At 41.5% G+C, this 15,322-nt stretch overlaps 1 protein-coding gene across 1 annotated transcript in view; it reads left to right on the top strand.

The window, feature by feature from the left end:
- Positions 1 to 502: 502 nt before the first annotated feature.
- The window catches only part of adcy2b (adenylate cyclase 2b (brain)), a 38,072-nt gene continuing 23,252 nt past the window's right edge, over positions 503 to 15,322 (top strand). Inside the window, exons 1-3 of the mRNA XM_030789100.1 lie at positions 503 to 886; positions 6,982 to 7,179; positions 13,448 to 13,609. Coding sequence (XP_030644960.1) covers positions 521 to 886; positions 6,982 to 7,179; positions 13,448 to 13,609 — 726 coding nt within the window. The 5' untranslated portion in view covers positions 503 to 520. The remainder of the gene's footprint in view (positions 887 to 6,981; positions 7,180 to 13,447; positions 13,610 to 15,322) is intronic.

A 15,322-nucleotide genomic window follows, 5' to 3' on the forward strand; every position in this document is an offset into this window, starting at 1 on the left:
CTCTGCATAGCACACATTACCACAGCTGTTACCCCCCCCCCCCCCACCCAACCTTCTTTTCTTTTTGTTCCCTACCCTCTCTCCCTCCCTCCTATTCCGTTCTTTGACAGACTTTCTCTCAGACTCTCTCCCTCCCTCTCTCTCTCTCTCTCTCTCTCACACACACACACACACACACACTCACATCCACATGCACACTTTCACTCTCTCTCTCTCTCTCTCTCTCTCTCTCAATCACACACACACACACACACACACACTCACACAGAGTGAGAGAGAGAATGAGACACACCTCTTAGAATCACTTTAACAATTTTTTCTCTCTTCCTCCCTCCCTTTCAAAAATCTCCCCCTCTCTCTCCCTCTTCCTCTCTCTCTCTCCCTGACTAGCACTCCTCCCACCACCTCTCTCTCTCTCTCTCTCTCTCTCTCTCTCTCTCTCTCTCTCTCTCTCACTCTCTCTCCCTCTCTGTGTGCTGTTCGCCTCAGTCTCTCCAGTTCTCATCATGCTGGCTGAAGGATGCTGCGTCCGCCAGTGCTCTCTCTCCTGCCCTCGTACGGGACGCGTCTGTCCAGTCCTCTGCAGCTGAGCGCTCCGCAAGAGGAGGAAGAACAACAGCAACAGGAGGAAGAGGAAGAGGAAGAAGAAGGGGGCTCGGGTCAAAGCACGGGGGTACGGGACACCCCCATGCGTCACCCTCCGAGACCCTACCTGCTGGAGGGTCCAGAGGACATGGGGGTCTCTGTCGGGGGACTCAAGTCCCCGGACTGGCTCTATGAGTCGTACTACCGCATGAGCCAGCAGCATCCCCTCATCGTGTTCCTGCTTCTCATCGTCATGGGAGCGTGTCTGGCTCTGCTTGCCGTGTTCTTCGCCTCTGGACTGGTTAGTCTCCCACTCTGTCTCTTCACTTTAGTTTGTTTTTCTTTTTTCTCTGTGTGATTCTGTCTCATTTTCGTCCCTCTCCTCTCTTCTTTTTTTTTGCATTCTGCCTCTCTCTCTCTCTCTCTCTCTCTCTCTCTCCCTTGCTGTCTTGCTTCTTTGTTATCTGTTTGAAATGTTACTTTTGCACCTTCTCTTTCTCTGTTCCTCTCACTGCCTCTCTGTGTCTGTCTGTCTGTCTGTCTGTCTGTCTGTCACACCTGCAGTGTGTGGTCTGAATCTGGCTGTGGGAATGAGGAACGAGAGGCTCTGAGTGTTTACACTGAACTGGAGTGTGACTCTCTGTGTGTCACTGCACTTACTGTCGTATGAGTGACTGTGAGTCTCATCCGTGTATGAGAGTTCAGTTTTAGTGCTGGACTTATGTGGCTTTCATCTCTCATCTTTCATCCCCCCCTCCCTCTCTCCATCTCTATCTCTATCTCTCTCTCCCTTTTTCTCTCTCTCTCTTTCTGACATAAACATACCTAAATGGTGGGTACCGAGGGGGTGTGTGTGTGTGTGTCTGTGTGTCTGTGTCTGTGTGAGTGTGTGTGTGTGTGTACATATGGACTTTGTGAAAAAAAATACTGAAAAGAGTACAGGTCGTTCTGGAGGCATCAGTACACTGTTATTGTAAGGGAGTTTTTGTTTGAAGTGTAGCACGGACTTATCAGGAAAACAGAAACAATCATTACAATAGAGCCACTAATGGACTCAAATGTCCAAAAACACCAACTTATTTTTATCTCTCTTTTGCCAGCTTGCCTTTATTTGTTTCATTTTGAAAGTTTCAACCCTTCTCTCCTGCAGAAGGGAAGTCCTGTGGTTTCCTTGTGAAAACGCCTATCTTGTTATTTCAGTGCAAATAAGTGTAAAGATTGATTCTTGTGTGGTCGATCTTAAGTGGCCAGGATTTATAGATTTATAGGCGTGTAGGGTGTAAAGCCATAACAATGTAAAATTGAAATAAATAAATAATAAGTAAGTAAAAGAGAGACTGAATAAATAAATAAATAGATAAGTAAATAAACAAACAATCAAACAAACAAATACCAGCAGCGGCAGCAGAATTTAGCAAATCAGATGAATTTTAGTTCATCGGTTAAATTTTTATAGGAAATCTGTGCAAAAGGTCCAACATCCAACGTTGTGTTTAATCAATCATGGATAATAATATGTGAAGTCAAAGTAATCAGCTAATATCTATGACTTTCAAGAAAGCCTCAATTAAGTTTTCCCACAATTCACTCTCTTTGTTTTGCACCGTTGAGTCATAATTCTTCCATTGATTTGAGCTGGAATGACAAATTATCGTGAGACCACTGTATAATATGTTCTTTCCAACTACTTATTACTGTTTTTTTTAGAATACATAATTTTTTTTATTGATTTTCCAGCTTTCATAGAAAAGGGGGTACATTCTCAAAGAGCCATGGATCCTTGTTTTTTTTTCTTTTTTACTTTGAATTTTTATACTGCATATTTGACTTTTATTGGTGTATATTTAAAAAAAATTAGCATTAAGACAGATTGAGTGGAACACATTTAAGGATAATGCAAAGGCAAAAATGCAAACAATTCTTCACTCAGCCAGATGAACCTTTTATGAAACAGATTTGATTTGTAATGATTGCGGTGCTCTCCCCCCGTTCAAATTACACTTAGAGCCAAATCCTGGATTCAGAGCGACTGTTTGGCCATGAGCCACGCATGCACACATCCCACATGGCTTCACACTTACACACACACACACACACACACACACACACACACACACACGCACGCACACACACACACACAAACACACACACAAACACACACATACACATTCACACACACACACGCAAACACACACACATAAACACACACACACACACACACAAACACACACACACACACACACACACACACACACACACACACAGAATCCATAGACACAAAACCCATTTCCTTTTCGTCCTCAGCTGGTCCGTAGAGAAGGAGCCAGTGGGAGAGTACTTTTCTCTTTTGGACCCAAGAGCATTGAATCGATTTACATAGGCGGCTGAAGCACTGAGGTTTGAGATGGAGAAGCCAGTGGTTTGAGATGGAGAAGCTCCTCACTTTCAGTGGTGGTGCTGGTCCTGATGGTGAGACAAATTATTAGGGAGTAGCCCGCAGTATCTTACCCCCATCCTCTGCAGAAATATGATAATGCCTATGGGAGGAGGAGGAGGAGGAGGAGACAGGAGAGGAGGTGGAGGGGAGGGAGTAATCAATGAGGTGAGTTACAGAGATGGTAGGGCTGCATTGCACAGCAAGCTCCACTAATGTAGAGTAATTAGGACTTATAGACACAGTGCAGCAGTGCTTAAGATTCTGTATACTGTCAGCCTCACTGTAGCACTGCTAAAGTGGGTCTCACAAAACAACCTCCCATACCACACACACACACGCGTGCGCACTCACACACACACACACATATATACACATACACACACACACACACACACACACGCACACACACACAAACACTCTCCACCCCCACCTGCTGCCTCACCAGTACCTTTGAAAAATGTTTATTGCCACATAACAAAAAGTAAAACTCACTAATGACTCTTCCAAGCCGTTTTCACATGCAGGTCTGCTGCTGTGTTTGTCTGACATAGAAAGGTAGAGCAGAAAGGCTTCTCAGCACACCCTTGGTCCTTTGAGAGTCAAACTGATTGTAAAAATGGCATGATTACTTGAAGGAAACAGAAATTTTTAGAGCTGTGTAAAGTGTTTGGTAGGAATTTTGGTTTATTTTGAGAAGTTCATTTGAGGACATGTTTTTCTGGCATGAGACAAATTAGCTACGTGAGCATGATGATTTGATATTGCTCTTATCTGTCATTGACATAAGATAAAGAAAATTCTGCATTTCTGGGCATTGTAGTTTTATCTTTGTCACCTGATGTAGTTTTATCTTTGACACTTCCTGTGGGGAAGTATACTGAATCTCTATTAGGTCAGAGCAAGGGTGGTCATTGTATCCATGTTATTGGAAGACAGTAGGTCTGTAAAAACCTGCTAAAAGCCTCATGAATCCATGAAGGGCAGAGGTCTTTTCAACATTGTGAAGGTTAATACTGTGAAGGAATATTCAGCTGTATCAAAGGCTCTCAAATGAAAAAAGAATAGCTTCACTTCTGGACCTGTTGAATACCACACTCATTTTCCCCCATACACATCACACACACACACACACACACACACACACACACACACACAGAGTAAAACTACCAACCACTCACACCAAAAATAAAGAGAAAAATTCAACCGGGAGAGGAGAATAATAAAAAAAAATCATGTACAAATCCATGGAATTTGGGTTTGTATTATGTGCAGACAGGTTCTGTCTTTAGTGTACAAACGTGTGTTTTGACTGAACGGTGAACAGAGGATGCTGAAAGATGGCTCAGTCTCGGTTCCTGTTGATTTGCCAACTTTTAGACTGCTGACAGTGTCTTGTGTTTTTGTCCCATCAGCAATGTTGGTGTTAAACAAACACACACACATACACACACACACACACACACACACATACACACACGCGCGCAGGGGCCACACACACACACGCGCGTGGGGGCACACACACAGTTGGAGGAGACAAATGAACTGGAAAAGGGCAGAGAACAGTCTATGCGCTAACAAAGGCGGTCAGTGCTGCAGATCCAGTCCCATTGTAATTGCTGTAAAATGGATTTTAACAAGCACTAACGCTCAATCAGCTGTCTGCACGTGTTTTCGGCCCTATAGTCATTACCAGGACTGGAGCTGATAAGAGCTCCTCATTCACATTCACAGAGAGAGAGAGAGAGAGAGAGAAGGGTGTAAAAAGAATGAGAAAAATTAACGTGGTGAGGTTAAAAGCAAAAAAAAAAAAAAACTTTGGTAGTTTAGGGCTAATCATGCAATCAGTGATTCAGCCACTTAATTAGACCTTGAGCCTCACATTCAGTGGACCAGTGAGACGTAGCAGGTCATTAATGAAGCATTATAGGGGTGTGTGTGTGTGTGTGTGTGTGTGTGTGTGTGTGTGTGTGCGTGAGCGTGCGTGCATCAGGGGTGTCGCCTGGCCTGGGCATTTGGGGATGTAGCCCCGAAGATTTTTTCTTTAGCCCCGAATAATTCTCCGCTTTGAGCAGTTTGTCGCTACGAAACTGAACTTCAGAAGACAACAGTGTCGTAATTTTGTACCTTCAAAGAAAGGAGTGTTGTATTTTATCTTCAATGAACGGAGGCAAGACCAGTCAGAGAGGGTTTACAGGAAAATACATGGAAATACTAGTGTCTTATGTGCTGACAGGTCTCTGTCAATTCTTCAACTGATGGGGTTACTATGCCAAAGGCTAACTCGCACAGTCAGTCAATGTGAGGAAAAAAATGGATGTACACAGATTTTGAACTGGTAAAGGAGTTGAAGCTACACGTTGCCATTGTATTATGGGTTTTTGATGATTTTCCATCATGTAGGCTTAGTAATAATGGTAGCAGGTGTGTGATATGATGCTCATTTTGGTTTGAGACATTCGAGTGGCTGGTATATTCACGTGCAGATTATGGTCAATCAAATCCAAACCCTTCCTTCCTTCTCCAATATTCACATATTTTAAGCAACGTGTAGTCCTCACGTGCAAGAAGAAAATGCATAGAAACAGTCTATTTAAAAGTACGTTTTTAAAAGTTTTTTGATGGAGAAGAATCTGGGCTCAGCCCCTGATGGCTAACAGTCCAGCCAACGCCCCTGCCGTGCGTGTGTCTGAGAGAGAGAGAGAGAGAGAGAGGGAAAGAAAGAGAGTATTTTGTCGGGACACATGTGTGGAATGTTTTGTGACTGGTTATAGAAATGGTGTGAGAGCATGTCTGGTATAACTTCATTTAAATTCAGATGGTGTTTTACTGTTTTCCAAGAGTCTGTAGGGCACCTGAGGGTATCTCCCCTAACAGCTGGTGACTCATACTATAGAAATGGTACTATTTCACACTAGCGCTGATTGCATAGACTCTTAGCTAACACTCAATCTATCCATACAAAACAGCTCACCAGGCTCAGAGCTAATCTAGCCAAAAATAGCATGCCATAAACACGCACATGCACACCAACACACACACTCACGCACGCGTACACGCACACACGCACGCACGCACAAGCACAAGCACATACACACACCACGCCTCATATGGTCAGTTTCTCATCGGTATTTCACTGAACACTTCTACTGTCTTTCTGTTTTACATATATATGCCAAACATTAGCCCTATGATGTAAACATGTACACTTGTGTCACACGAGATGTTTCTTCTACATTCATGCAGGATTTGTATGGAGTGTTTTATGAAGCGCTGACTCTTGTAATTGACTTGAAATGAAGTATGTTTCTTGCTGCAACGCTTACTGCGTGTGGTTTAGTAGACATTCTACATTTCTTTTGAAGAGTGACTATACATGAAGAAGATTTGGAATAAGGCAACACACTCTTAACACAACAGGGAAACAGACTGACAAAGAGACCAGGCTCTGGATATGACTGTACGAGGGCCAGAGAATCTACTGAATATTTCATAAACACATGATGGGATTTCCTTCAGACAGGGGTCAAGATCCTGCTCAATGTAGAATCTGAGGTGTCTCAAAATTAAAGTGGAGGTCAAAAGGGAACTGCGTGTGACTGTGTGTGTGTGTGTGTGTATTTTGCCCTTTACTTTTACGCGTATAGAGTAAATGGTACTAGTATTTTCAGCCTCTATTTTTTCCATCACTCTATTCAGCCTATAGAGAAACAGTGATCATTCACAGGGTACTTTTATAGGAGAGTGAATGGCACGTGTAATTAACAATTCACCCTGTGAACCAAGCCATCTTAATAGATGCCGCAAAACTATGAATCACTGGCCGCTTTTCTGTGAATTTCCTCTCACAAGCACAATCTCTTATTTTTTTTCCGGAATGTTTTGTGAGCTTTTTCACATCTCACACATTTTCTCATGATTTTTTTTTTTTTTTTTTTGTATTGATTTTTTTTTTCTTGTAGGACATGGAGGACCACGTGGCCTTCCTCATTACTGTCCCCACAACACTGGCCATCTTCCTCACCATCTTCATCCTCGTCTGTATTGAGTCTGTCTTCAAAAAGCTGCTGCGTCTCTTCTCCCTGCTCATCTGGGGCTGTCTGGTTGCCATGGGATACCTCTTCATGTTCTTTGGTGGCATCATCTGCCCGTGGGACCAGGTGAGACAGCAATGACCAGGACTCTATGCTGTTTATTCTTCCTTTTGTTTTTTTGGGTTTTTTTTTTTCTGAATTTCTTTCATTTCTGTGTGTGTTTTTTTTTAGTAATTGGGTATGGTTATGTGTGTCTGAAAATATCTCAGTCTTAAGCTTCTAGAGTCTACTTCTCCAGTCAAGTCTCAACCCTCCCCCCCCCACCAAACAGAGCACACAATTAGCCCCACTGCAATCACTAAAACATCTCTGGCCTTTTCTTAATGGTAAAACATCGACTGTTTGTCAAGCCCTTCAATTCAGCGGGCTAACCTGTCTGTTCGCTGATTAAAATGTTTTTTAGTCGATTTACTTGTGAGTCAGTCCATCTTTTTTTTCTTTTCTTGGTTTGTTTTTCAATATGATAATATATTAGCTCCCTTTTCATTCAGATAATTGTTTTCCATCCATATTTTGGAAGTCATTCAGTCAGTCTCATTAACTGATTCAGTCTCATTTACCAGTTCACTCCTCTGTTCATTCATTCACTACCTGTGGGTGACATTTAGCAGCTCACCACTCTCCTCACGGCACATGAGTGTCACTAATGACTGTAAATGGCTGTAACACAGCTTCATCTGGAGTGCATGTCTCACGTTAATCATGGAAATGAGTTTCACATGCACATTACATACACTCTCTGTCTATGTCTCTGTCTCTGTCACTAAACATATTCTGTCACAGACACAAATGTACTTCCACACATGCGGACCAACAAAATACTCTCTCTCTCTCTCTCTCTCTCTCTCTCTTTCTTTTGAGGTATGTCATATTTCTCACCATAAATCTGACTTTAGAGATCAGTTTACAATAAGTCATTCATAGTCTGAAACATTTATCCTTGATTAAGCAGACACTCCTAACCAAAGGATAAGTCACATTTTACCTTAGTGCATACAGACAGCTAAACCACCATGAAACATCAGTATATCCCAAGCAAACAAAGAATCAGTCTACATTCCATGGAAGTTCTAACACAAGGAACCCATGATTGACACTGGCTTTCCTGTGAAGAAAACATTGTTATTACTTTAATATAAAAAGATTTGGCTCTAAGATGGTAAAAAAAAAAAGAGTTGTTCTCTACGATGGTACAGGCAAACGCTATATATTTTATTAGTGGGCAGTATAATGGCAGAGAAGCTTAAAAGAGCAGAGACTGGGGTGACTGGTGAAATTTGCTATGTGAACTGACTGCGGTTTTAAAGATAAAGCGATTGTACGGTTGAACAACAAGAGGAACGTGATGCATCATTTCTCTGGTCGTCCTTAATGCAGTTTCACCATTCCTTATTTCTTCATGTCTAATCTCTCTCTCTCTCTCTCCACCCTCTCCACCCTCTACACCTCTATTATATTTATGTCGGGATGAGCTCATTCCTCCTGCTGCATTATTAAGAAGTCTACTCGGGAGTGATCATTCTCTTTCTCTTACTTGCCTCTTTCTCTTCTTCACTGATGCAACATACAGAAAGTCAGACAAACTTAAAAAACTTTACTTCATTAGACACAGGCTCTATTTATAATTCATTTGGTCAAGTGCCACATGGAAACACTGAAGGGCCTTCACACGTTCTGGAAAATTCTGTGGCTGATTAATACCATTCTGAGGCCATTGTCTTTGGAAAAGGAACATATCATTCCCATTCATTTTAGTTGCCAATGTCATGACTCAGGGGGGAAACTGGTTTATTCTGGTACTTACATTTCAGGTGTTTTTTCAGGTCACTTTCCTCACAGAACACTGTCTGAGAGAAACTGCAATTTTGTTAGTCATCTTGTCAAATTGGAGCGTATGTTTGTCTTCTTACATTGACTGAGTCATATGGACTCGGAACCCGGTCTCACCCTGCCAGGATTCAATGGAGTACATCCGATTCAGGTTCATAGACAGGACAAAGGGGTAATTTCACCTTTCACCATGAGCCGCGAGGGTGCCATAGGTTTTAGCTAATCTGTGCTCTGCCAGCTGATTGGATAATTGTTTTGCGGAAGTCACTGGAGATTTGCTTGATGTGTTTACTTTCTGTGCGTATGTTTGTGTTCTCTTTGAGAAGGACCAGAGGGAGTTCTGACAGGAAATTTTAAAGAGACATAGGAGAGTCAAAGAAAGAAAGGAGGGAGGGAGAGAGAGGGAAAGGAGTGGAGAGGGGACTGAAGAGAAGAGCAGGAGAAAAAAAAGAAAAATACCCCTGAGAGCCATCTGTGGAAGAATACCAACATTCACAGACACTTGTTCTGAGCTTGGATGAAATCATCTGAAACAATACCCATAAGAATAATGAATAGTGAAAAAAAATAATAATAAAAAAAATCCAAACAAACAAACCAAAACGTAGGTGACTGATGAGAGGGTACTTGAATGTGAATGTTCCAGCATTAGATTAATTAAAGGGGGTGAATGAATGACATTAACTATAATTACCCACAGTCATTTGGCCTTCTAAAGATTCCCTTTCCAGAATTTAGCTATATTAATACACCCAAATGAGTGAAAAGATTCATACAGTCTGAAACTTGTGTTGTGTGCAAACAGTGTTCACCTTTCCTGCTGTGCAAATTTATATGAATATCATATTAACCTTAGACTGTCTCTCTGGAGTCATGAGATCCCAGATAGTGTATTATTTTCACATGTATATACGTTTGTATATTGTATTTGTGTATTTGTGTGTATGGTTCTAATCACACATGGGTGCCTGTTGATTCTCTGGGAGAATGTTGCTGTGCTATTTCTTATAGACCAGCACAATGTAAATAACATTTACTGATGCAAAAAACCCCCCCAACAACCTAAAAACAAAAAACAAAACTTTTTTATGCTGCACTGAAGCGGGTTTTTGAATTGAAAAGTAAATCAAGTGGGGGGGGGGGGGGGGGCAGGAGGACCTTCCCATCATACTCCAATTAGCCAGAGGATCACAAAGAGAGTGAAAGAGAGTGATAGAGACAGTGTGAGAGAACAGGAAAAGCTCGCTAAAACCACAGGGGTCCAAAGGTCTTTCACTTCCTCCAATTAAAATGATTTCAATACCAATCAGAGGTTGCCCCCGGAGTCCGTTTTACAGAAAGTCCTCATTTCCAGGGTGCGAGAAAGTGATGGACAGAGCGCAGAAGGAAGAAAAGAGAGGAAGGAATGAAAAAAAAAAAAAAAAGCGTGTTCACAATGGAAGCATGTGGCAATGAATTGATTGGGATAATAGTTCAGTGTGGCAGGAGGTCAGTCAATGGGATGGAGGGTTTTGTATCTGTTATCTGTTTAGCGTGCATGGATGAGGGTAATAATTAGCGAGGCACTGGGTCCATTCAGGGTTTGGTGACTCACTGACAGCCCAATGAAAAGGATATAAGGAGAGTGAATGTGGAAGTCTCTGTAAGAGACAGTCCGTGTTGAAGTTGACGAGGCACACATAAGTAGGTTTGAACCAGTAATTTAGCCGACGTATAAAAAAAAACTCGCGAGGGATGTCATCTCGCTGCGCTAGTCGCATAAATGACCTAAGTTTTAAAATATCCTTCATTCTTCGACGTATCATACGCCGTATGTACGCTTGTGTTTGTGCTTTTGTGCTTGTAGGGTGTTGTTTTTCTTTCTTTTTTTTCTTTTTTTTTTTTTATGAGTGCGGTTGGGTAAAAGGTTTCCTATTTTTGCAGAAAACAACAACGCCTCCACTAGCTGACACTGGATGTTAAGTACACTCTCAGATCGCCTCTTGTCTTGCTTTACCATCGCTGGCCTGTGCTGATGACATTGACATATTCATACTGCCTGCACCGAGTGACACGACTGAGTGCCTCTCCATAGCAAAGCTATTTCCAGCCTCACTCACACACATATGAGCATGCTTTCCTCACTGTAGCATTAATTAACACCACACAGACAGCACATGCTTGCTGTGGGGCTGGCGGTTTGATCTTACCGAGGATTAACTAAAGATTCTGTCATGAGTCTAATAGAGCCGAAGCCAGAAATAGTTCTTCTGGTGGTTAAGATTATGAACTAGACAGTTTTTAATAATTTTTGCAATGTAATATCTCTGAGTCCTATCCTAGAAACTCTCCTGAGGGCTTCATCAATTATGAGCTAAGATTACCATCCAAATCATTAATATTGTAAGATATTATTAAAGTGGATTAATGCCATTTAAAGTCATGTCTGAATATGAGAATATTGTTTCTTTTCAATGTGGGTTGAAGATGGGATAGTTCTCTTGTGCATGCCATTTAAGGCTGTTAAAAGACTCTGAACAATTTCATGCTTGTAACCAGGCCAAATTCCATTATTCATGTTCTTTGCAGAACATTTTTGAAATATAAAAACTGCACGGAAGTGTATAAATCTGGATGACCTGTGGGGATGGGGTGCATATCTATCTATCTATCTATCTATCTATCTATCTATCTATCTATCTATCTATCTATCTATCTATCTATCTATCTATCTATCTATCTATCTATCTATCTATCCACCCTTCATCTATCTATTTATCTATCTATCTATCTATCTATCTATCTATCTATCTTTGGGGGCTTGTTCTGCATTTTCATAATTAGATTTGTTCTGCATTTTCATAATTAACGTCGCCAAAATATCTAGTTTACTAATACAGATCTTTTAAATGTTCTACTCTGAGTTCCAGGCACTAGCCAGAGTAGACTGGGTTTCCCTTTCTTGAGTGTCTGTTCCTCAGGAGATTTCCTTCAGTCAGGGTTCAGTGAGGATGTGGTTGCCTGTAGTAAAAGGGAGCTTTAATGTGCCTCGATTGTCAGAGGGACGCTGACAGGCCTGGGATTATGTAATGCTGCTCTGTGACAGTGTACAACAGACATAACTTAATTGATTTGAATTGAAATTGGCCATCCATCCATTTATCCTTGCATTTGGTCCATCCATCCTTTGTGTCTGTCTGTCTGTCTATTTTTTCCAGCTTTTCATTTTTGTCCAAATGTCTGTTTACCTATCTTTCTGGAAAGCTCTCCCATTCCATTTGGCATTTGCAAACCCTCTGAGCACCCCATTCGCTCTTGTCTGTACGAGCAAAGCGGATTTAGTCACCTTGACTGATATCAGATACCAGTTGCGATTTTGTATGCATCGGTAATTACGACAAAACTGCAGTGAAGGGCAGAGCTATTTAAAATTCCTATGTGTTGGCTGGAGTTTCACTGACACGCCCAAAATGGAAAGAGGCAGCTGAATTAGCCTGCCACTCTCAATCCCGTTCACCTGAGGAAACAGGCAAACCCAGGCCTCACATTTTCCCAGTCCAAAATCTGCCTGCATGAGTCTAATTGCAGGAAAGATTGCATTGCATTTAACCCAGACAACCTTGAGACAGCTCCTCCACCTCCACAACTCCGAAATCAACGCTCTACAACAACTGAGAAGTGACCAAATCGAAAAGTAAACTGTATATGGGTATTCGTGTGTGTGTACATGATACATAAATTTTAAAAAATTAGCAAGGGGAAAAAAAAAACATTTTTGGGGGGTACAGTTCAATCAAGTGTTGAGAAAGTTTGAGCTTCTGTGTGATACGTGTTTTGGCCTCTGTGGATGAAGCGTAACAGGGTCTGTCTGTAGTTTTAATCTCCTCTCCTGTCTCCCATGGCTCTTACACCAATCAATACGGTGCAGGCGTATTCCCTCAGCCTCAACCAGAACATTGGATTCCACAAGTTTGTGTGTGTGTGTGTGTGTGTGTGTGTGTGTGTGTGGGATACAATCTGCGCAGGTGGACAAGCCAGAAATCCATTACACTTTGCCATCAGGCTGCGTCGTGACAATCCATTTAGCTCTGTTCTTAAGACAAAAAAAAAAAAAAAGCAAAAAGTAAAGACAGCTGCGAAAACTTTGTAGAAATGTACCACTCTGTAATGATAGAATTAATGCAAATGTATCCATTGTCAGCTCTGTGAAAACAATCTAGCTCTGACTGGAGTCAGGTTCCAGGAGGCAACTTCCCGTTCTCTTTTTTCTACCTCTTATCCTGTTTCCCTTTAGACTGTAGTGTACACAGCAGCTTTTCAACACTGTTCCATTTATAGCATACTACTGTGTTGACAATGGCTGATTCAAATCCTCATTGTACTATTTCTGACCCATTTGACCTCATGTGTGTTTTTTTTTCTTTTGGCAAATTTAAAAAAGTGGTTGTTAGTGCTGGAGCATTTCAACTGTGACACCAGTTTTAAAGTCTCTCTCTCTCTCTCTCTGTCTTTCTCCTCTTTGCAGGTGTCTTTCTTCCTGTTCATTGTGCTTGTGGTGTACACCATGCTGCCCTTCTCCATGCGAGATGCTGTCATTGCCAGTATTCTGACCTCCTCTTCCCACACTCTAGTGCTAAGTATCTGCCTGTCATCTACCATGGAAGAGCTGGAGCCTCTAGCCTGGCAGGTAAACGTGTGTGTGTGAGCCAGTTTGTGGAGGCATGAACTAGTTTGTGGAGTATGATGAATGAGAAAATCACAAAAAGACATCACAAGTTTCAAATGGGGTAGAGACTTTGTCCCAGAAAACTTCTTCAATGACTAGAGAGAGAGAGAGAGAGAGAGAGAGAGAGAGAGAGAGAGAGAGAGAGAGAGAGACAGAGAGACAGAGAGAGAGAGAGAGATGGTGTCATCATCATCACAGACTCTGCTGTGACAGGAAAGAGAAATCCCAGGGCTGTGTCCCAACTGCCATGGGATTTTTGGTCTGGTGGTAGGCAGACGACTCAGTCTTCCCTTGCTCCCAGGCAGGCCTGCGTGACAGATGATGTCTTCCCTTTAATGACACAGTCCCCTCTGAGACAGACTGGACTGAGGGTTGACACTCTCTGGAGCAGAATTTTAAGGCTGGTGGCTCTAATACTGTCATATAATCTCTACATCTACAGCTGTGCCAAATACTTTAATTAGAGTGAAGCCTTAGCACTGAATAAAAGCTTAATTATGGACATGAGTAATATTACAAGTAATTACAGTAATATTATAATTTTTGTGAGATCATGAAATCAATGATTAGCATGTGCACTTTAGTGCACATGCAAGTTCCCAGACATGAATGAACAATTCAAGCTACTTATAAAGATCTAAGCTTAGCTCATTCAGCAGGCTTTGAAACTTGCATAAGTATTTTCTGGCATTGTTTGGCAAAACTATCTTTCTAATCCAGTGGGAAACCCCAATAGCACGAGTCTCTGAATTCTTATGATCAGTTTTCTGAGTACGCGGTTGTTCTTAAAAAGGTTGTTGATGCTAAGCAGCCAGTGCTGTTTCTGGGAGGCATTATACTAATTAAAACTTAATTTCAAATGACAAACATGACATGTGACATTGACAAAGTGAGAACATTCCTTAGAGAGTTGTGATGTCATTAGTATCCAGCTAATTATTCTGTTCCTCATGTCATTGGACTTTTCCTATTTTCACCCCTCTCTTTTACAGTGCAGATTATTGATGGCAAATTAAATCAGTAATATAACGTGACGTTGAAGCTAGCATATCTTGAACAAACAGTTTATGCTGGTTTCGCTTAGCATAAACTATTTGTACAAGGGGCTTAAAATATATGCTATTTATACCAGATGTAGCAAGGTGGGTCTTTTTGTTTTTTTGTTTTTGAGCCCACAGATAGTTGTATGATTTCTCTATTTTGCTGTGGGTGTAAGTTATATTTTGGCTGTCTGTATCAGATGATGATTATCTCTCTCTGGAAATCCTTGAACCTGAAGAGTGCTTTTAGCAGTGGAACTGGAGCCGAGGTGATTTATGCTCATCTTTTTCAACAAGCTTTTCCATGATGTGGCAGTTAGCGTGTGGCTGCTTTGCATCAAATCTGTTCAGTGAGACAATGTATTAGATATAACCTAGATTGCATTTTCTAATGTGTTGAATTGTTGTAGATAGAGGAAGGTCTTTGAGCGTGATGAAACTCAGCTGTTTATTCAGTACTACAGAGACTAACCTTTTAACCAATCAGTTTAATACACTTTTCAGTGACACGGCAAAAAAAAATTGAAGAGACAGGACCCCGGGTCATGGATCTGTTTGTTCGACAATTGAAAGGTCTACCTAATTGTAAGGGTGCAATCTAACAGTGTCTGCCTGTGTTTACAATCAGTTGGTT

The sequence above is a fragment of the Chanos chanos genome, chromosome 12 (genome assembly GCF_902362185.1).
Source record: "Chanos chanos chromosome 12, fChaCha1.1, whole genome shotgun sequence".
NCBI lineage: Eukaryota > Metazoa > Chordata > Actinopteri > Gonorynchiformes > Chanidae > Chanos > Chanos chanos.